The sequence below is a fragment of the Symphodus melops genome (genome assembly GCF_947650265.1).
Source record: "Symphodus melops genome assembly, chromosome: 18".
In the NCBI taxonomy this organism is placed as follows: Eukaryota; Metazoa; Chordata; class Actinopteri; order Labriformes; family Labridae; genus Symphodus; species Symphodus melops.
In genome coordinates, this window is record NC_136708.1 from 21,541,561 (window position 1) to 21,561,703 (window position 20,143).

Here is a 20,143-nt window from a genome sequence, read left to right on the forward strand (position 1 = left end):
AAGCGGCCGGACGTTTCCACTCGAAGCCGAGGGTCGCTGACCGGAGAAAACGGAGGCACGAGCCACAGCAAGCCGACCAGAAACAGGTGAGTCATTGTTTGTGTTTGTTAGTCTGTGCAAACTTTTATTGTTTATTGTGTGGGGGGGGGGGGGGGGGAGTGACACCGGCACCATGGCAACGCAAACCTGCAGCCATGTTTTTCATCAAATGTAGTCCAGTTACTTCTTTTTCATCGATCTCTGTTTGTGTCGCGTTGATAACAAATTCTATCTCAAGAAGACACGTTGCCAAAGAACAGGTAAAAGATCTCACTATGTGTTATCTATCTACAAAGATCCGCCATTAATCCATCATGAGCAACATTTAGCAAAAGGGGGGACGAGGAACCCCCAGCAGAACCAGACTCCCCGGGTCGGAACTGTGCCGGGCTTCTTAGCGGGGCTTCATCTGGTCTGGTTAAAAAACAGACCAGAGTATCTTGGAGCTCGCACATGTGACACATTTCACCGCCTGTGTGTAATATCAGGGTTCACCAAAACCAGCACGATTTAAACCTCTGGAGTCAGGGCGCTGATTGGCCGAGCGGTTAGGTCGCGCCCCCGTGCATGGAGGTTACAGTCTTTCAAGGAAGCGGGCCGGGTTCAAGTCCAACATGTGTGTCTCTCTCTCTCTCTCTCTCTCTCTCTCTCTCCTCCCTCTCTCTCTCTCTCTCTCTCCTCTCTCTAAATAAAAGAATAAAGCCCATAAATGTATCTAAAAAAAAAAAACATCTGGCAACAAGTCAAACCATCTGAAGGATTTTGCAATTTGTGGATCAAAGTTGTGAAGCCGCAGACCAACGTGCAAAAGTGCGGCTTGGACTCTGACTATGATGGTTTCTTAGAAGATTTTAAAATCTAAGTTTGAGTCACAGCTACCTGTTTTCCCCCTTTGTTCAAACCAAGATGTGTTTTGTCCTCTCAATAGATCCAAAGCGAGGGGGGTCCACAGCCAGCGGTTCGACCAGTCGAGCTGGGAGCCGGGCCGGCAGCAGAGCCAGCAGCCGCCGTGGCAGCGATGCTTCAGACGCATCTGAGCTACAGGACGCCCCGCTCTGTCTGCTCCGACACTTCCGATACCCCACGGCGGCCCGGAGGAGGGGCAAAACCCTCCAAGATACCCACCATCTCCAAAAAAAGCCCCAGCCCAAAGACCCCGGGGTCTGGAAAGAAATAAAATCCTTCTCAAAGAGAGTGATCCCCTCTGTCGCACCAGCTCCTACAGGGCTCGTGTAGAAACATGCACTATGACTGACATTTCCCAGCGGGAAGAAGGAGACGGATATAAAGAGGGAATCCCCTTCTCAGTCCTTTCCCTGGACTCTTTAACGGACTGAACACATGCACATCAGGAGTCCACTTCCTGGTCTGTTAGTTGAGGCCGGTCTGAGGGGTCACAAACCGACTCCTCCCCTTTAAGAAGCGACCCCAGTTTGCCTTTCAGTCTCCTGCTTTGTCTTCGAAAGTTCCCCGCCGGAACAGCGTGGAAACCAACAACCCCGACTGACTTGACGTGATGCTGCCTTACTTTTGTGTTACTCTCTTCTGTCCAGATCTCACAGAGCAACATTAGAAAGAAAGTCTTGAAACAGCTTTTTTAACCACACTGACACACAAAATACACATAACACAGAGGCGGGGTAGGGAGTGGGACGCACCGCCACCGCCACGGCTACAAAAAACATCAAAAACGCTCCAATGACTTTCAGGAAAAAAAGAAGAAAAGAGAGAATTTGTTGGCTTGTGGGCGAGATGCCTCAAGGATGAGTTTAAAAAGAAAATATGCAACGACTGCCATGTCGCTTCTCTGGACTGGTTGGCGAAAAAGAAAGTGTCACCTCAGCAGATCTCAAGGAGCCGAAAACCACGTTTGGAGGTCTCAGGAGGCGGGATAAAAACGCTGTGTAACTTAAACACACACACACACACACACACACACACACACACACCGGCTAACCTCAGACTCAGAGGATCGGTGGTGGTGGTGACGGTGCTGCTGCAGCTGAGGGCAAAACACTCACACACTCAAACACCGCAGAGCAGACTCCTCCCGACCGCTGGAACGTTCACATCGGCCTCCTGTGTGCATTTCAGTCGAAGGCGGCGTGGTATGTCCACATGTTACAATCCAACTCTCTCAAGATCACAAAACCGGCAATAGAAAGGACTATTTTTTACCCAAACTAACAGCACATTACTGACAATATACGACATGTGTAACCTAACCCGATGTTCCGACAACCAGCATGCACTAATTGTCTCTTCCTCTGCAGTTCCACCTTAGTGTCTACACTGTGTTGCCCCCAGCAGCACACACACACACACACACACACACACACACACCCACACCCTGACACACGGGGGTGGCGTGTATTATGTGTGTCAATGTTACAGGAAACGAAAGAGGTCAATGACAAGTCACTGTATGCAAACATTTTAATTTGCAAATTTTTTTTTTTTTCTCTCGTTGTTTTCTGGTTAATTTATAATCCAGTTGTACTTTTGTTGACTAGCTTGAAAGGAAAATCTATTTATTTTTCAGTTTCATTGTCATATCACCGTCGGAGGAGAGTGATGTGGTGTTAAGGTTAAACACATTGTGACTCTTTTTTTTTTTTTTTTTTTTTTGTACTGAGGAAAAGTCCGCTCCGCTCTCTGGATTTTCTTTGAGTAAAGTGTGTTTCTACTTCATGTAACATTGTTCACTAGATCGCTGATTCTAGCGACAGCCTTGTTTCTTCATTTCTCTCTTTTGCTAATGACTACAATTCCCAGAACATGACCAAAGGGGTTTGCCCTTCATCTGTAGAAAGAACTACAAATATGAATGACAGGACACCGGATTGGAGTGGACCAATGAGAGCGGGTTTCCTCCCTCATGTCCCTCCCAAGTGTGTCTTCTTCTAGGCTTTTTGTTTTTGTTTTTCAAACGTCCTGTCGTGGATGGGGCCGAGTCGTCTGTGTGTTATCTCAGCGTAAGAGATGAAGTCTATGGAGAAACTAATGAAATTACAGTGAGAATGAAAGATGTCTTACGGTGATTTTTATTTATTTATTGTCTCTCTGAGAGGACGGGGGATTCTGGGCGCGGGAGACGAGTCCTCCACCTTTTGATGCTGTGCTACTCTCAGTGTGATATGACAACATGGAGGGAGCGAGGGGTGTTAGTAGGAGTCAATTGTGTAAAACAAAAAACTAAAATTATAAACAATTTTTTTGTTCTGTTTTTGTATTAAAAATATGCTTGCAGTAAAACTTCCTCTTGTTTGGTTGTTACTTGTGTGCGTGTGTGACGGCTGCTCGGTGTTCTCTTCGTGCATGTTTTGGGTTTCCTCCCACAGTCCAAAGATGTTTGATAGGTTGATTGGTGACTCTTGTAGGTGTGAGTGTGAGTATATGTCTGTCTTTTCATGTCAGCCCTGGGATTGACCCGGGTGCACCCCGCCCCTCGCACCAATGACAGCTGGAACCCAAATCTGTACAGAAAATGGATGGATGGATGTGTGATCAAGTCTGAAAGAATCTGTTTGTTGGTGTGGAAACAAAGACAAATGGAAAAATCCAAACTGGGCATGATGTGAATAAACGTCAGGTTCTTCCTCTTCCTCTCAGAAAACAAGCCTTTGATGGGACAACAACACATCGAGTCGTGTAACATCTGAGGCAATACATAAAAGAAAGATAAAGTTTTATGTTGAATACTTAGAAGGACACTTTTAATGCCAAAGTGAATTCTAATTGAGTATTTATTGATACTAAGGTCACACTTTAGTACACACAGTTTGCATAGCTTCTGGGGAACGAATGAGAACTAACTGCGGGCTTCAACGGGGAGATTTTGCAGCTATTTATGTTGTTATTAGATAGATAGATAGATAGATAGATAGATAGATAGATAGATACTTTATTGATCCCGAGGGAAATTCAAGGCATCCAGTAGCAGTATACAGACAGGCAGGACACAAGACATTAGTTACAATACACACCCGCTGTCCCCCCTCCCCTCTGTATACAAAATCCCCCAAACAAGATATAGCAGCCCCTATGTGACTAAGAATAAACATAATTATATGTTAGACCTGTGCAGTTGGCATTAGCAGTTAGACTTAAAACTAATATAGCATAATGTACGTAACCTGTGAGGAGAGAAAAACATGTGTTGGTTAGAAGAGACCTGTAAACAGTTAAAGAGCCTTAGAAACAAAGTGCTGACCTTTAGAAACTGGTTACATGTGCATGTACAGAGGTGTTTGAGCTTATGCCAGAGGTGTGAGTACAGTCGTTAAACAGTCAATGCAGGGATGTAAATTGGCTCACCAACTTAAAGGAGCAGTGATTTGCATTAAGTGTCCTAGACAATATGGTGAAACCAGGAGTGGTTAGGGTGATTATCGTTAAGTACCCAACTATTGAGGGGCAGATTAGCATTAAGTGTTGAAGACAATAGAGATAAGACAGTGGATAGAGTCATGAATCGATCCCAACTTATTCATCAGTTGGGATCGACTTACGGGAAAGAAGCCACAGGTTGGAATCGAACCCAGACCACCTGCTTGGAGGACCCTGGTCTCTGTAAATCAACTGATCAGATATTTACACTTCCTTATTTTTTAGGCTTTCATTTGTGTTTTTGAAGATATATGATCCGTTTTTCAACTTGGATTTTATTTGAAAGTCAACTTCATGTGAGGATATTTACTGCAGAGGTCTGAGTGAGCTAAATGGATGCAAATTGTGGGCCTTCTCGCTCGTGCGTGCGTGCCTGCGTTCCTACATTCTCACGTCTGACAGACCACCACAGACTCAGAGGAAGTGAGCGGACGTTTCTAGGTAATTATCCTGTGAAAGATAAGGGCACACCCGGGGTTGGATCTTTCACTTCTGCGGACAGAGAGAGGAGGTAAACACAGGGGAGTTGGTGCATGCATGGTGAAGGTTGAAAGCCAGTAAGGGTCATTTGAGCTGTCGTTTTCTCTCTTCACTTAAGTCTATCTGGCCCATTTTGTGTCAGACAGAGAGAATTTGAAAATAACGTCCTGTTTACTTGGTGGTTCCACCGGAGATGTTGAAGCTAGTCCTCCCTCTGCAGCTGTGTGTACACACACACACACACACACACACACACAAACACATTCTCCTTATTTTCTGTGCCTCCTCCATCCTACGGTCCTTCCTGCAGTCCATCTGTCATCCCTGTCTTCTCCTCTGATGACAGTCCTCTTCCACCACTTCTGCCTCTCAGGAATGTCATTATTCATTTTAGTTGGGTTTGGTTTTTAGGGCACCCTGTTTTTTCACTCTTCGTCTTTGTTCTTTCACCTCCTCCTCCTCCTCCTCCTCTTCTTCATCTTTACTCACTCCTCACCACTATCTCTCCAGACAAAAAAACCTCCTAAAGTCGCAGATGTGCAGGGGGAGAAGAAAAAAACACAAGTAGCAAAAGCGTTAATTCCTGGCATTTGGGACTCGCCCTTTCGGCCAGGACGAAATAAAGTGTGGTCAGTTTGGTTTGGTCAGTGTTATTCATGCCTTTCAAAGTCACCACAAGTACCAGGCCACTTTGATGAAGAGAGTACACAAACATGGGCTGGCACAGGGCTGAGCTTCACGTCTATATTTGAGTCATTTCTTCCCTCTGAGTCTTTGGGTTTGAACACAGTGAATGTGTTCACATGAGACTCACTGCAGGGAAACCTTAAAAAAAAAAAAAAGTATTCCTGGGCTGAACAGTTTAACCTGACACTATATACAACAGGTGCAGAGGTGTGAAATGTTTGTATTTAATGTTAGTCTGCTTTGAAATTTAAATGTGTGGTTAATTGGTTCCAACCACAGATATGGCTGTGAAGTTTAAGACCTTTTTCTTTGACTTTGCAAAAGAAATGATGAAGTGATTGAGATTAACTAAATAACTAAAAGTGTAGACGTTATGATATAACGTTTATGGAGTACCTGAAATTAGTAATTTTAACCCCCCATAATATATATAAATTATCTTTATGTTCATAACTCTAAAAGGAAAGTTTAGGAATTAACGTTTTCTTTTCTTTTTTTCTGTTTTTTACTCCTGTAATAACTCAAGTAGCGTTTGTTAGCTAGCTATCAGTCTTGGTGTTAGCTTGCCAGAGAAAGGAGCCTTAGCATTTTAAGTTTCTTTTCCAATAATGATATGATGTCTACAGTAGTTATATATTTAAGTAGTAAAATACATACATATTATTAGTAAAGTCTAGCGTGTGTATATTTGTAAAAAACTAACGTTTACTGGTTTGAGCTAATATTCAGAAGTTTAGCTGCCAGTTTTACTTGCTAGCTTAATTAGTTATTAATTAGCATTCAGAGCTCCAGAATTTGAAAACGTATCTAAAATAAATCAACTTTTTCAATATAAAAGACACTGTTTCACTAACTGGGACTTAATTGTACAGTAGCTACACTAAATATGGTTTTATTTTGAATTTAAAAACTTGTTAAAAATGTTATTTTCCTGTTGCCCTATGTTTTCTGTGGCTCCTCATCAATGTTTTCTGATGTTTTTCAGATACATTTCATCCCCTTTACTTTGACTTTCAAACGCTTGTTGTGAATAGGCCTACAGTTGCTATTAAACGGGGCATCAGGCCACTTGACGTGCTTCCCGCTGAGCCGCCAGAGACTTAAACGCTGAGTAGCTATGAAAGGAAGCAGTCATGAGCAGATGAAAAGATAGATGGGTGGATGTAAGAAGGAGAGAGAGAGATGAGGTCTCCCAAATAGACCGCTGGGAGGGGTGGTGATGAGATGTAAGCAGCAGGGAGAAGTTTAAAGACTTGAAAGAGGTGGAGGAGAGGCGGAGGCTGGGATGGAAACTCCCTCCTGGTTATGAACAACTGTTTCACTCTGTGAGCTTCATACACAGGATACACTCTCACCGCTGCAGACGCTCACACACTCCCAGCTGAGTGTGAACAAGAGCCGACACACATCTGAGGACTGTAGGAGAAACCCTCTCACCTCTCTGAAGGATTACAAACTAGGGAACAATTTCCTGGCGTTATCGTTTTTTATAAATTGGATTACGAGAGACATCTGGAAGCCCAGAGACATGTGGGTGGGGAGCAGTCATGAATGGAAAATAAGCACTCAAGGATGACTGGATAAGAGCTTCCAGCAGTGGTTTTCTCCACCACTGGAGATCCACTGGAGGTATCTCATCAACTCGCTGCAGGTGTGAGCTTCATTTTCCTGTGAGGTCGAGGAGTCAACCTAATGACACGGCTCTCAAATTCCTCTCCAATCTCTGCAGCACCTGCTTATCACTGAAATTGCTTTCCATCCTCTAAGTTTACAACTTCAAAGCACAGACCAATCTTCTATAGAGGCATTGTTTGTCTATATTCAAAACACATTGTAGGCTTGTAATTATGCCCTTACGCTTATTATCTCTTTTTCTCCTGCTGCACGACTAAGAGGGAGCAGAAGAGATTGTCAGGAGGCTTTTTCTTCTTCTTCTTTTTTGCAGATTAGAGAAGGTAGACGAGGGAGAGAGGAAGCCAAAGGGGGGAGGGAGAGATAAACAGAGGCAGTTTTAGCCAGTAAACACGTCCAGTCCAGAGGCAGCTCTCTTCTCTTCATAAATCAGTGCTGGGTTTGTCTGTGGAGACTCAGAAACAGGAGGACAAACCGTTGGAGGAGAGAGGAGTCTGGAAACACTGGAGGAAGATCAACTGAAAGTTGTGCGGCTGATCATTTTTTAAGGTTTAAGTTTTTGATTTGCAAACAACAACAACAGAGGAAGAAGAAACAGGAGCCGACCCCAGCGATGGCCTCAGACCACAGTCTCTCTTGTCATTGCAGCAACAAGAAAAAGCAGCACATAAGAAAAGACTGCAATGGAGTCCAGACGTGTTCCACCTCCAGACATCAGCGTCCTTTCCTCCACCTGAGGACTCTGCTCCTCCTGCCCCTGCTGCTCCTGCTTTTCCTGTCCCTGTGGAGCCAGCAGGCCGAGGCGGTGGTTCACTCCAGCTTCAGACGGCTCAGCGGCCGTGAAAAGAAGGAGATGCAGAAGGAGATCCTGTCCATCCTCGGTCTACCTGGCAGACCCAGACCCCACCCTCCACTGCGTCCACCCTCCTCTGCACCACTCTTCATGCTGGACCTGTACCACGCCATGTCGGTGGATGGAGAGGATGATGGGAATGAGATCATTGTGAGCGGACCTGGCATGGGGAGGTTTGGAGGGGCAGAGAGATTAACTCAGGTCAGCTACGCAGCCCCGCCAACTCTCAGCACGCACACACCTCCACTGGGGACAGTGGTCAGCGAGGCCGACACGGTGATGAGCTTCGTCAATCTGGGTGAGTAGCCCACACTTACGCTTAAAGACAGCTGCAGTTTGCCAGGTGGTTAGTGGACGATAATGTGCACAGGAAGTGATGCAGTTTACATTTCTTTGTTTATTTGCTTGGGGTCAAATTTGAAAAAAAAAATCTAAAAAATGAGAAATGACTGAATTTCCAAATAGAAAAATCAAAGACAAGCCGAAGCACATCACATAATGAGATCCATCATTAACTTGCTCTGAAAAAGTGCAAACATAAACAACCTCACCTGCACAAATGAATTTGCATCAGTGGTTGCCTTGACGGCTGCTGTTGGTTGAGTCATGTAGTCGGAAACAGCCAGCTCTGTGCTAAGCTAAGCTAAGCTAATCAGCTGCTTTCTAGAGCTGCAGATTTTTTACATACGATTCTTCTCATTGAACTCTTGGAAAGTGGGCAGACAAGTGTATTCCCCAAGATGTCAAAGTTTTCCTTTAACCTTGAATTAAAAAAATTGATGTCATCAATTTTAAATGACAGAGCTGTTCTGGACTTTATGGTGGTTTTTTTGCCACAAAATGTAAACACCGAAAGGATGAAATTACACCGTGTGTGAACTTGATGACACCGTCAGTGACATGCAGGTTTAGATTTTCTGCTGTGCAAATTTCCACAAACATTCAACCACCGCAGAGGATCAAACCCAGAATGGCTAAACTATATTGGTAGGATTGCATTTCACCCACCAGCCTTTCTGCCAGAGCCACACAGGGCTGAGCATCCTGATACTTTTCTACTGATGAGAAGATCCAGTACGACGTTTGATGAATGATTGAACCTAATCTGACCAGTTCAGATCCTGTCTTCAGTATTTACTCAAATCTCTCTGTCTTTTACAGATTAAAGGTAAATGCGATTATTATGCGACTGTTAAAGTTTATATTTAGAGCATTTATCAAAGGAGTAAGAACTTTAAACTTGAAGAAGAAGCAAACGTAGGCACTGATGGAGAGATGCCTGAGTGAGGGCGGGTTGTTCACAGCAAGCGCTCCTGAGCTCTGGGGGGGGGTTGCTGCCTTGCTCAAAGGCACCTCAGTGGTGCTCCGGAACTGCTGAACACCTCTCCAGCTACAAGAACAAATTTCCTGATTTGGTCCGCACCAGGACTTGAACCAGCAACTCTCTGGTTCCCAGCTCAAGTCCCTTGAGTCAAGTCGAATATTATTATTTTTTTGTGCTAACTGGATAGGGCTGATCGCAGTACACAATAATACTTCCAATAATATTTCCAAGCTCTGAAGATTAGAGCCGATTAATCGATTTGATTTTGGAATTTAAATGATTCCACGTTCATTTTCAATAATGAAATCCAGAAAATAATGTTGTGTGTGAAAACGTCCTCACTTTTCTGTGGTTTATTAAAGTAAACATTCAGTCTTTACACTTAAAACAGTTTTACTCTGTGATTACTTGAATAATAAATATACTTCAATCACATTAACAGCAGATTATTTGATTATGAAACTCATTAATTTCTTCAAAGACAAACAGTAAGAGCATTACCACCCAGACTGTGTGAATATTCGTCTTCTTTTCCAAACTGCACAGCAGCCTGACTGATGCCTATCTGTCCGAGCATAAAAATTAAACATCCTCTGAATGGCTTCCTTCCTGCTACTCCTCTGGACCGGGCCGATGGTCTGCACCCAGTGCACCGTGGGAAACATCGTCTCGTCTCTCTGCTCAGCGTCTGTCATGAAGTCACGTCTAAATGAATGGTTTCCTTTTGCAAATTTAGTTCTGTTTTGGAGAAAATGTTGAACCCTTAAATTTATCACTCACCACTACAAAACAATCTATCCTTCAAACAGCCACGATTCAGTAAACAACGGTGACTCGTGCCTTGACCAACATCACATGCTGGAAGGTTTAAATTCGGCTGTGAACTCTTAGTTTGAACATCATCAGAGAAAAAGAAAAAATATCCTCCCTCACTTAAAGCTTACACAGAACTTGACATGCTAATTAAAATTGCCAATCAGATTTTTCTTTACCACTTATTTCAACATGACAATATTTTCAAACAGTATAAAGCTTCATATTGGGGGCTGTGGTTCAGCGGTAGAGTCGGTCGTCCCTCAGCTGGGAAGCTGGGTGTTCAATCCTCGGCCCCTGCAGCCACACGTCGATGTGTGCTTTGGCAAGACACTCAACCCCAAATTGCTCCTGCGTCTTCTGTGACAGTGTGTCGCTGTGTGTGAATGGATTTGATATAATTCTGATGGATTCTTACGTAGCGTCTCCTGCCAGTGACCTGCAGTGTACAACCCTAACCTCAAGTAGTCTAAAGATCTGTGAGCTCGTATAGTACTGTACAAGTCTTCTGGGGGGTTTTTTTCAAAGCGACTGCTAGCAAAGAGAGAGAGGTGTTTTGCACACACATTGAGGGCAAAAGAGGTTTAACAGTCTTCATTGCACAAATAAGTTGTCAATATTCTGGTGCCTATAAATGTGTTTGTGTAATTTAGACAGTGTGCAAAAGTTTGCTTCAAATTGTTGGCAATTAAAATGTGGCGTTGGAACAGGTTATCTGTAACGTTTAAGGTTGCTAGTCGGGCATCAGCATTTAAAATTCTTTTTTCGAGGATGTTTAAACATTTTATTTTGGTGTTTATTTTCTCTTTTCACAACCTTTTAACATCCACCCGCTGATCCACTGCAGAGATTGTAAATCGAGCTCATATTTCTGTGGCTAATCTAATCAGTGTGTGCAGTCAGTTCACTTAAGTTCAATCAAACAGGCCTGGGTGTGTGTGTTCCTACGCATATGTAATGGGAAGACACAGCTGGTTAAAATTAAAAGCCAAACTGACACACAGAAAAAAAAAAGAAGCAAATGGTCTGAAGAGATGAAAATACTGCTGCGGAGGGAGCCACTCTAAAAATACTGGGCAGGCCTGCAATTAGTGGTGTGTGTGCTGAGCAGCTGCTGTGGTTCAAGGCACTAAGTGTCTCTAATTACTGCTCTGTGTGTGTGTGTGTGTGTGTGTGTGTGTGTGTGTGTGTGTGCTTTGTGATTCAAACACGCCCAACCCATCACGGGTGTCCTGTCCTCAATATCTCTATTTATTACGTGTATGTACCAAACATCAGTGACCTGTCCTTTGCGTCCCAGTGGGGTTCCATCAGGATACACACTTAAAACATATTGCACTGATGTGCGACATTCATGTCGTCATAGTCGCCTTGCACTTGTTGGGCAGACGTGTGAGTTCAGTTTTAAGTTTAATCTGTTGATCTACAGTTTGCTTAAAAGACACCTGGTATGTTCCTGGATATGTAAAGTCATAACTTACCTGCATCCTGTTTGATAAACAGTGATGCTGGTAAATACAGAGGTGGAAACTTTCTGAGTATATTTACTGGAACAGTTGAAAACAGAAATTATGTATAATAAAGTTTGGCGTGGAATTAAAAAAAAGTTTTTAAATGATGTGTTGATATGTATGCTTGTTCTTCAAAGTAAAAGCCACAACCTTGTCGCGGGATGTAACTGTCCAGTTTATGCACCATTAGGTTCTATTTTTAACTTGAGTTTTTGAGGCAGTTTGAGGTTTTTGCCTGATAAAAGGAAGTTTTTTCTTGACGCTGTAACTTTGCTAAATGTTGCTCATAATGGATTAATGATGGGGTAATTTATTTAACAAGGATGTATAAACCTGCTGACTCCTCGTGAAGTTTCTTGAGAATACACCTTCATCAATTGGTGCTATACAAATAGAAATGTATTGATTCTCTCTTTCTGTCTGCAGTGGAGCAGGAGCGAGACCTCCTACAGCCACGTCCATACTGGAAGGAGTTTCGGTTTGACCTGACCCCCCTCCCTCAGGGTGAGACTGTGACGGCAGCAGAGTTTCGTATATATAAAACCCTGACAATGGGCCAGAGAGCCAACAGAACGCTGCACATCTCCGTCTATGAGATTCAACGAGAGAACAGACACAGGTTACCGTGAATTACAGTTTCTTTTTTTTCCTGTCATTTTACTCAGGTTTTGTAATTGAGTTTGTAATTGAGTTTGTAATTGAGTTTGTAATTGAGTTTGTAATCAGCACAAGTGAAAACATTGAAAAATACGTCAGCTTTGCTATTTAAAGGTTTTATTTTCAAAGTAAATACATGGAAAAAAAATTTTTTTTTTGAAGAATTGAAGTATATGAATATAAGTATGAATGAAAACTGTATGCATGAATGTTGAATGAATGTATCAATGTATGAATACAGTACCTACCTATGTCGAAAAATGAAAAAACGACATACATACCCATGTCGAAAAATGAAAAAAACGACATACCTACATCTGTCGAAGAAATGAGATGTATGTATGTATGGATGAATGTATGTATGTACATATGTATGTGTATATATGTATGTATGAATTTATGTATGGATGTATGTATGCATGTTTTTATTTATGAATGTGTGGATGTATTGATGTATGAATGTTTGTATTAATGAATGTATGTATGTATTAATTGATGGATGTGTGCATGATGGTATGTTTGAATGCATGAATAAATTCATGAATGTTTGTATGAGTGAATTAATGTGTGTTGGAATTTATGTTTGAATAGATTTATGTATGAATGAATGTATGAATGTGTACATGTATATTTAAATGAATAAATGTGTTTAAATGAATGTGTATGAGTGAGTGAATGAATGTATGTATATACTGTATGTGTGAATGAAGGAACGTATGTATGTATAAAAGTGCATTTGTATGTGTGTTAGAATCTGAATGTCTGTATGAATGCACGTATCAAGGTGTGAATGTATATATGAATGAATGTATGTATTAATATATGTATAAATGAATGTATGGTGTATGATAATGTATTAAAGTGTGTATATTATGAATGTATGAGCCAAAAACTAAACACATCTTCACTCCAACATTTATTGATTTTACACTTAACACAGAATACACTCATTAGGAGAAACACATGACTCACAGTCATAACAGTGTGTGTGTGTGTGTGTGTGTGTGTGTGTGTGTATAAGAGAATCTATGTGTCATCATGTCACAGAAGAGAGACATTAATCACAGCCTTCTTGTTTCCCCCGTCAGAGAGCCAGAGCTGGTGCTGCTGGATATGCAGTCTGTGGCTGCAGGTCAGGAGGGCTGGCTGGCTTTCGACGTCACCTCGGCCTCCAACCACTGGCTCCTCCACCCGCGCAGCAACCTGGGAATACGTCTGTATGTGGAGACAGAGGAGGGTGGGTTTAATTACATTACTTTAATATTTAGAGTTGTCAAACTTCTCCTCTTCTGACAGAGCTGTGCTTCTTTCCCGTCAGACCGCTCCCTCTCTGCAGGCTGGATCGGGCTGGTGGGTCGCCGCGGTCCTCGCTCCAAACAGCCCTTCATGGTGACCTTCTTCAGGGAGAGTCAGATCCCGTGTCGACCGCCTCGAGCCGTCAAGCCTCACCCACGCAGGAAGAAACCCAAATATGACCTCCCCGTCCCCAGCATCCACAGTGAGCCTCCATGTTCTGGACTTTTACTCTAAAAAATGTTCTTCGATTATGAATCTAGTAATTTGGACATTTTTAAGTTTTAAAAAATACAGAACTTCTGTATAAACACGTTCCTGACTGAACAACACTTGGGCTAATAAATAATTCAGTGTTTATCTGACTTGTTAAGTAGTAAGCAGCTCTACTTTACTAGGAAATGATGTCGAGCGTTAAACCCTCCATAATGTTTCTAAATCTTTTTTTCGTGTTCAGACCGGAGTCCTGCAAACACCGGGGCCGAGCCGTGTAAAAAACATGAACTCTACGTCAGCTTCAGTGACCTGGGATGGAAGGTCAGCTCACGCTTCATTGCTCAGCTTCTGTTCATCATTTGAAATGTTTCTGTAATTGTGTTGTTGTTGTTGTTGTTCTGTGTTGATCAGGACTGGGTTCTGGCCCCGACCGGATACTCTGCGTATTACTGTGACGGAGAATGTTTTTATCCTCTGAGCTCCTGCATGAACGCCACAAACCACGCGCTCATACAACAAGTGGTACGTTTCAGTGAGTTAACCCAAAGTGTTGAATGTCCATAAATAATACTTGACCTTCTCTGCAGGAACTTTAGATCTGGTATCAGGAACAGGATTTATTTCATCTTTTTTTTTCCTTCTTACAATTAAATCTATTTCTACTGTGATTCGTGTCAGACAGAAACGTATTAAATAACTTTTTTTAAGACCCAAAGAACTCGATTCATCCAGAATGTCAGAGAGAAATCCTCCAGCATAGCTTCGTCTTTCATTCTTTTGCCCATGAATCATCGACTCGACCCTGCAGAGGGGCTCGATGTCTGAGCTGTGTGAAAAAGGTTCAAATGAGCTCCATCGGTGTTAACGCCACTCAGGAGCTTTTCTCTGCACCAATGACGTCTTTTACTTGTGACACTTTAAGTAGATTTAGTTGGTAACACTTCAGTTTTTCTCCGTTGTTGTGTTAGATTATTTTCTCGAGTCCTGCTCCTTCCAGTGAAGGATCAGGAGAAAGGTTTCCCGCTCTTAACCTGGCCCCTCTGTGCCGTGTCCTCAGGTCCACCTCCTGAAGCCCGACGAGGTTCCTAAGGCGTGCTGCGCTCCCACCAAGCTCAGCCCCATCTCCGTCCTCTTCTACGACGACAACAACAACGTCATCCTCAAGAAACACCGCAACATGGTGGTCAAGACCTGCGGCTGCCTCTGAGTGTGGAGCAGCAACCTTTAACCACAGACATGAACTCCATCAGTGTTTCAACTGATTCTTTTAAAGGCGTTACTCCACACCTTTCATTTTATACAGTAATGTTTTTATTTTAGGGTTCAAAGTGTGAGACAGAAAAACCTTTGACCTGAAATAAACACCTAAAAAATGTATTTTTTTTTTTCAAACTTATAATTAACTTAAATGTATTTTCATGCCTCTTTTGAAAAGTGACAAAACACACAGAATCATATTAATAAATTCACCTCGAGTGTTCAGATTTTGTTTTTTATGGCAGATGATATTGAACGGTAGCGGATGCTTTGAGTGATGCCTGTTCGTCACTTTGTTTAACTGAATAAAGAAATATTTACAATCTATTGACGGTGTCACGTGATTACATTTATTATACTCTTATAAATATAGGGAAACCATGGCAACTGAGCAGCCAATTAAATTGCTAGATTTGAGATGGAGATGACATCAGAGGAGATGACCGTTAGCTCTGGCTGCTAGTTAGCCAAAGTTTAAACAGACACTGTCAGACTCCTGATGTCTTTCATGTGCTGCACGTCAGGGGAGGAAAAGCTCAACCAATCACAGGGCTTAGAGTCTGCGTCACAACCTCACTGATGATTGCAATCAGTTTGATTTGGGGAGTGAGAATTAACTGATTAATGGATTCTTGTACCATTTTATTTTTGAGATGGTCGGTCACTTTATTTTATCTAGAATTGTTTCAGACTTTTTCCACTATTTCCTGATATTTTATGCTCCTGGAAATTCAAGACACAAAAATAATATTGCACTGCAACAATAAATAATTTGTCAATAAAGTGATGTAAGAAGTTCTGATCATGACGTACCCAAGGAGTGTGTGTGGGAGCCATGGAAACAATCAGCAGACCAGATGAATCACATTAAATACATTTTGCAATTTATTGAAAAGGATAAAAAAAAAAAAAATACAGTGAAAGCAGATTAGTGACATTTGTCCTTCTAGTAAATAAACGAGGGACCATGAAGACGGGGGAATAATCATTTGGGCAGGTAATGAATTTATTTTCTCCAACAATCTTTAATTACATCTAAACTGAAAACATAAAGCGGTGCATTCTTTTTGAAAGTGAATCCTGCTCTGGTGTAAGTGGAGGGGGGGGAGGGGGGGTTAAGTGGAGGGGGGGTGTTATTGCAGAGGTTTTGTTGGGAGAGAAGCCTGAGAAGAACAAGGTTCAAATGTAGACGAGGATGGCGGGAAGAGAAGACGCGATGCTGCTGCTGTGTGGTTTTAACGTGAGGTACTGTTGTATGGTGTCACCAGGCGTTTTCAGACCCCCCCCCCCCCTCATTTATCTGGTTTTGGTCTATTTTGAAGCTTTTAGTGCAGCAGAGGCTCAAACGTTCGGCCAATCACTGACTGCTCGATCTAAAGAAGAAGCTAAAATACAAACAGGGTTTTAATAACTTTCACTTCCTGGTGTTTTTGTATTTAAATAAATGGGCCGAGCTCCTCGGACTGACCTGAGCCGTGAAAACGCCTGGTGAGCGTGCGCTGACGAGTAAAGGCTGTATCTGAGTCTGAAACGGTTCATCTTCCACGTGCAGGGTGAGGAACTTATCGTGCGACTTTAACCACCGACAAAAAGTGAAACTCTGCCATGGCAGAGTGAACGTGGCTCACGAGAAGAGAGCAGAGGTTTTACTGTCGCCCGTGATGGAGACGTGCGTCCTCTCTTTGCTCCAGTGTGATAGTGAGTGATTCGACCTGCGTCATCTGTCCCTGCGACTACAATAATCTGATCCCCAGACAGATTAACAAAAACACGTCATGATTTCTTGTTTCAGATTGGTCAAATCTTCAGTGGTGATTTTGAATTTGTTCGGCTGGTCTCTCCTTGATCCAAATCTGGAATGAAACTCTAGTTTGACTTTATAAATATAAAAAAATGGGTGCTGGTTTACTTCTGCATTTGTTACCGTTCTCTCTTAGACAAACACACACGTACGTACACACACCCCTCCCCTCCCAGTCACACCAGCTGTCCGTGAATACTGAGGGGTCCCAGTGTTGGTCGTCAATATCCTCCATGATTCAACCTTCAGTCCGTGGTCGTTGTGCATCTGTAAGCAGCACACGTGTTCTTTGTTAAAGACGTGACCTTGACATGTTTCAGCTGCACATTAGTCACTAAAGGGAGGTCAAACGTTCGAGGTTCCAGTCCGTCTTACCCGGGTTGAGGTTCAGGTCCGGTCCGGTCTTCGGTGCTTTATGCCTGCACGTCGACCAGCTCAGGAGGCATGGGAGATTTGGGGTGTTTGCTCTCAAAGTGCTGCTTGAACGTCTTGGGGTCGGGCATCTGAGTCTGAAATCAAAGGAAGGATTCAGGTTTGAGTCGTTCTGGGTGTCTGGAGTTTTCAGAGCGATGCTTCAAAAACTGCTTCAACGAACTAACAAAGAACCCACTCCAAAATAAAGTGTTTATATCATGTTCATAGTCTGAACGTGTTTGACGTGTTTCACCGCCCTGTTCATCACAGCGGTACGATTCGAAGAATCCGTGAAGGTGTGTTTGGATTAGCAGACGTCAGCCACGCCCGTCACAGAGCGAGTGAATCAAAGGCGTGAGTGAAGTGTGAACGCAGAGGGACAAACACACGACACTCCTCTCTCAACACTTTGGGATCAGCTGAGTCCGATGTGACGCATGAAAAGACACAAACGCTTTCTAACCCTCAGTCATCATTTAGGACAACATCCTGCTCACATATTTTAAATTTGCTCCCGTTTGTACCAGACATCCGAGGTAGCGCTGTGTGTCTTTACCTACTTTACTCTTCATGCTCCCGTTTGTAAAGAGAAGTATCTCAGTATGTCACGGTGTCATTTTTAACCTGATCAAGTGAAAAAAAGAAGAGGGGCAACTTTCAAATCTTTTTTAGTCTTATTGTTCTCTGACCCGAAAATCGATGTGAAGTAAAAATGTCGAACACAAAGAAAAGTTATTTTTGCATGTCTCTGTGACGATCCTCTCTTTAATTTGCTCTGTTGCATGTCGGGAGGAGTAAAAGAACATTTCAAATGTACAGCTCACTGCTAAGATTTCAAACTTCAGCAACATTTATCTCGAGACAGGTGACTGTTTGCTCATTGAATAAAAGCTGCACTCGGCTGTAGGTGAGGTGTGTGTGTGTGTGTGTGTGTGTGTGTGTGTGTTGCTCTTACCCGACACACAGGGCAGGTGTGGACCAGCGCCGCCTTGGCTGCAGTCTTCTGATCAGCAGCCTGACCTTTCTTCTTGTCTGCTGCCTTCTTGGCGTTTTTCTGCTGGGACTGAATCTTCTGCTGCCCACGAGCCATGGCACTCAACTTTGACCTGAAGGAGGAACAAACGAGAGGCTGAAGATGATCCAGCTGAGCAAACGAATGAGTCGTTTAGGTCCCCCAGCTTTAGTGAGAAATAAATGAAGTTCAGACATCCAGAGAAAAAGAGAGAGAGAGAGAGAGAGAGAGAGAGAGAGAGAGAGAGAGGGCAGCTGGTACGAGGTAGTGCACAGATCGAGGTATGTGGACGGGTCGATGAAACAGAAGCTTCTCATGCTTTTGTTGACACATTTTTCTGAAGCTGTTTGCTGAGGAGGACGCACTCTTCATTTAAGATGACAGTTATGATGTGCGTCACCATCAACAAGCCTCAACACGCACGCTGTATGTAACACAGGAGAGCTGCAGGTGTCTGTATGAGCTGGACTGAACCAGGATCAGGTGAACTGATCTTTAAAAGTTATAATGAACTCTTTGTTGTCTGAACACAGCTGTTAAAACCTGGAAAAGATAAAAAAAACAACTATAAAAACTGATAAAAATCTGATCAACATCAAGACGTATTAAGTCCCTCACAGGTTCAGTCAGTTATAAGATTATAATCATAATAAATGCACTAATAACATCGGTTTACACTGTGCAAAAGCATCAAAAGACCAACGAAGAAAGAAACAACAACGGAAACCATCTTAACACAATCATCATAAGAGCCCAGACTACATGAAGCCAAGAGGGCCAAAAAGAGGATCTGAGCATCAAGATAGAATCAATTAAAAAGAGCTTGAAACTATGGAAAAACAGACAACATATATTATTATTATTATTCATCTTACCATCTGACCAGTCTTATCTAAATTTAATCGTTTGACTCTTATTACTGTAACACAACCGGAAGTTGTTGGAAGTCGTTGTTGACAATAAAGATAAAACACGACAGAAAAAATCCTCTAAGTCAGCGAATAGTCTCAATAAACGTTCCTATCTTTTCTTTATGAAAATCCCGTACAAGTCGGCTGCTTATAATTATTTCGCATTTCCATGGTTACAAGCCAGCCGTTGAATTATCGCCAGTTTCCGGGCCTGACGTCAGTGCGAGCCTGACGTCATTACGGCGCCGCCTTGCTAAACACCGTTAGCTAAACTAGCCGGAGCCGGGGCAGGGGAAGCTAAAGACTACATGTGACTCCGAGTTAAACCGCAATAACCCAACGTCGAAGCGTGACGAGCACAAATACGAATATAAATCAGTCTTATTGAACACCCACGCGAGCTGTAAGAGCTACACGTTTTTTAAAATCTCTCGTTTTCGGATGATTTACCTTCGAGGTTGGACTCTCTCTTCTCTCTGTCGTCAGTCTTTTTTTTTGAATGCCAGAGGAAAGCGAAGAGGAACATTTTAATAGGAGGGAACGACGAGCAGCGCCCCCTGTGGTGTGGATGATTACTGCAGCTTTAGGAGCAGTGGTAGTTAACGCCTGTCCTGTGTTTCTGTGGGATTTTCTGCTCATGTACAGAGGATTAAGTTTACAATTTTTATTGTATCATCAACATTAAATATAACCATCCAGAAGATCAATAAATGAACGAAACATAAAAAAATTATTACATCTTAAATTCAATTTTAACCTTATTATATGCTCATGTGGAAATTTAAAGTTTAACTCTTTACTTACTTTGGAGCATTTTGTTCCATGTGGTGAAAAGGCTGAAAAAATAACCGGTT

General features: G+C 42.7%; 3 protein-coding genes across 5 annotated transcripts in view; 2 read left to right on the top strand and 1 right to left on the bottom strand.

The window, feature by feature from the left end:
* Window positions 1-1,216, top strand: part of macf1a (microtubule actin crosslinking factor 1a) — a gene marked incomplete at its 3' end in the record, with an annotated part of 66,229 nt that extends 65,013 nt beyond the window's left edge. Inside the window, exons 56-57 of the mRNA XM_079367419.1 lie at window positions 4-86; window positions 968-1,216. Of these exons, the coding sequence (XP_079223545.1) occupies window positions 4-86; window positions 968-1,216 (332 nt within the window). The remainder of the gene's footprint in view (window positions 1-3; window positions 87-967) is intronic.
* A 6,506-nt stretch (window positions 1,217-7,722) lies between these two features.
* bmp8a (bone morphogenetic protein 8a) overlaps window positions 7,723-20,143 on the top strand; it is a 165,784-nt gene continuing 153,363 nt past the window's right edge. Inside the window, exons 1-7 of one of the 2 annotated variants that reach the window (XM_079368125.1) lie at window positions 7,723-8,378; window positions 12,155-12,347; window positions 13,474-13,622; window positions 13,704-13,883; window positions 14,136-14,215; window positions 14,306-14,416; window positions 14,952-15,107. In XM_079368125.1, coding sequence (XP_079224251.1) covers window positions 7,841-8,378; window positions 12,155-12,347; window positions 13,474-13,622; window positions 13,704-13,883; window positions 14,136-14,215; window positions 14,306-14,416; window positions 14,952-15,101 — 1,401 coding nt within the window. In that variant the 5' untranslated portion in view covers window positions 7,723-7,840 and the 3' untranslated portion in view covers window positions 15,102-15,107. Of the gene's footprint in view, window positions 8,379-12,154; window positions 12,348-13,473; window positions 13,623-13,703; window positions 13,884-14,135; window positions 14,216-14,305; window positions 14,417-14,951; window positions 15,433-20,143 lie in introns of those variants that run through there. The other variant, XM_079368124.1, reaches the window with a different exon arrangement.
* LOC306839271 (zinc finger protein 706) lies at window positions 16,014-19,846 on the bottom strand. 2 transcript variants are annotated; one of them, XM_079367865.1, is made up of 4 exons: window positions 19,740-19,846; window positions 18,322-18,472; window positions 17,328-17,461; window positions 16,014-17,219 (listed from the first exon to the last, which is right to left on the bottom strand). In XM_079367865.1, exons 2-3 carry the CDS (start codon window positions 18,454-18,456, stop codon window positions 17,366-17,368), a joined length of 231 nt encoding a protein of 76 aa, XP_079223991.1. In that variant the 5' UTR covers window positions 18,457-18,472; window positions 19,740-19,846; the 3' UTR covers window positions 16,014-17,219; window positions 17,328-17,365. The 2 variants fall into 2 exon arrangements, with proteins under 2 accessions (XP_079223991.1, XP_079223992.1); XM_079367866.1 differs by lacking the exon at window positions 19,740-19,846 and adding an exon at window positions 19,299-19,441.

Coding starts and splice junctions, on each gene's coding strand:
- LOC306839271 (XM_079367865.1), bottom strand. CDS start 18,456: ATGGCTCGTGGGCAGCAGAAGATTCAGTCCCAGCAGAAAAACGCCAAG. Junction 17,462..18,321: donor ACACCTGCCCTGTGTGTCGG/GTAAGAGCAACA, acceptor CTTTGATTTCAG/ACTCAGATGCCCGACCCCAA.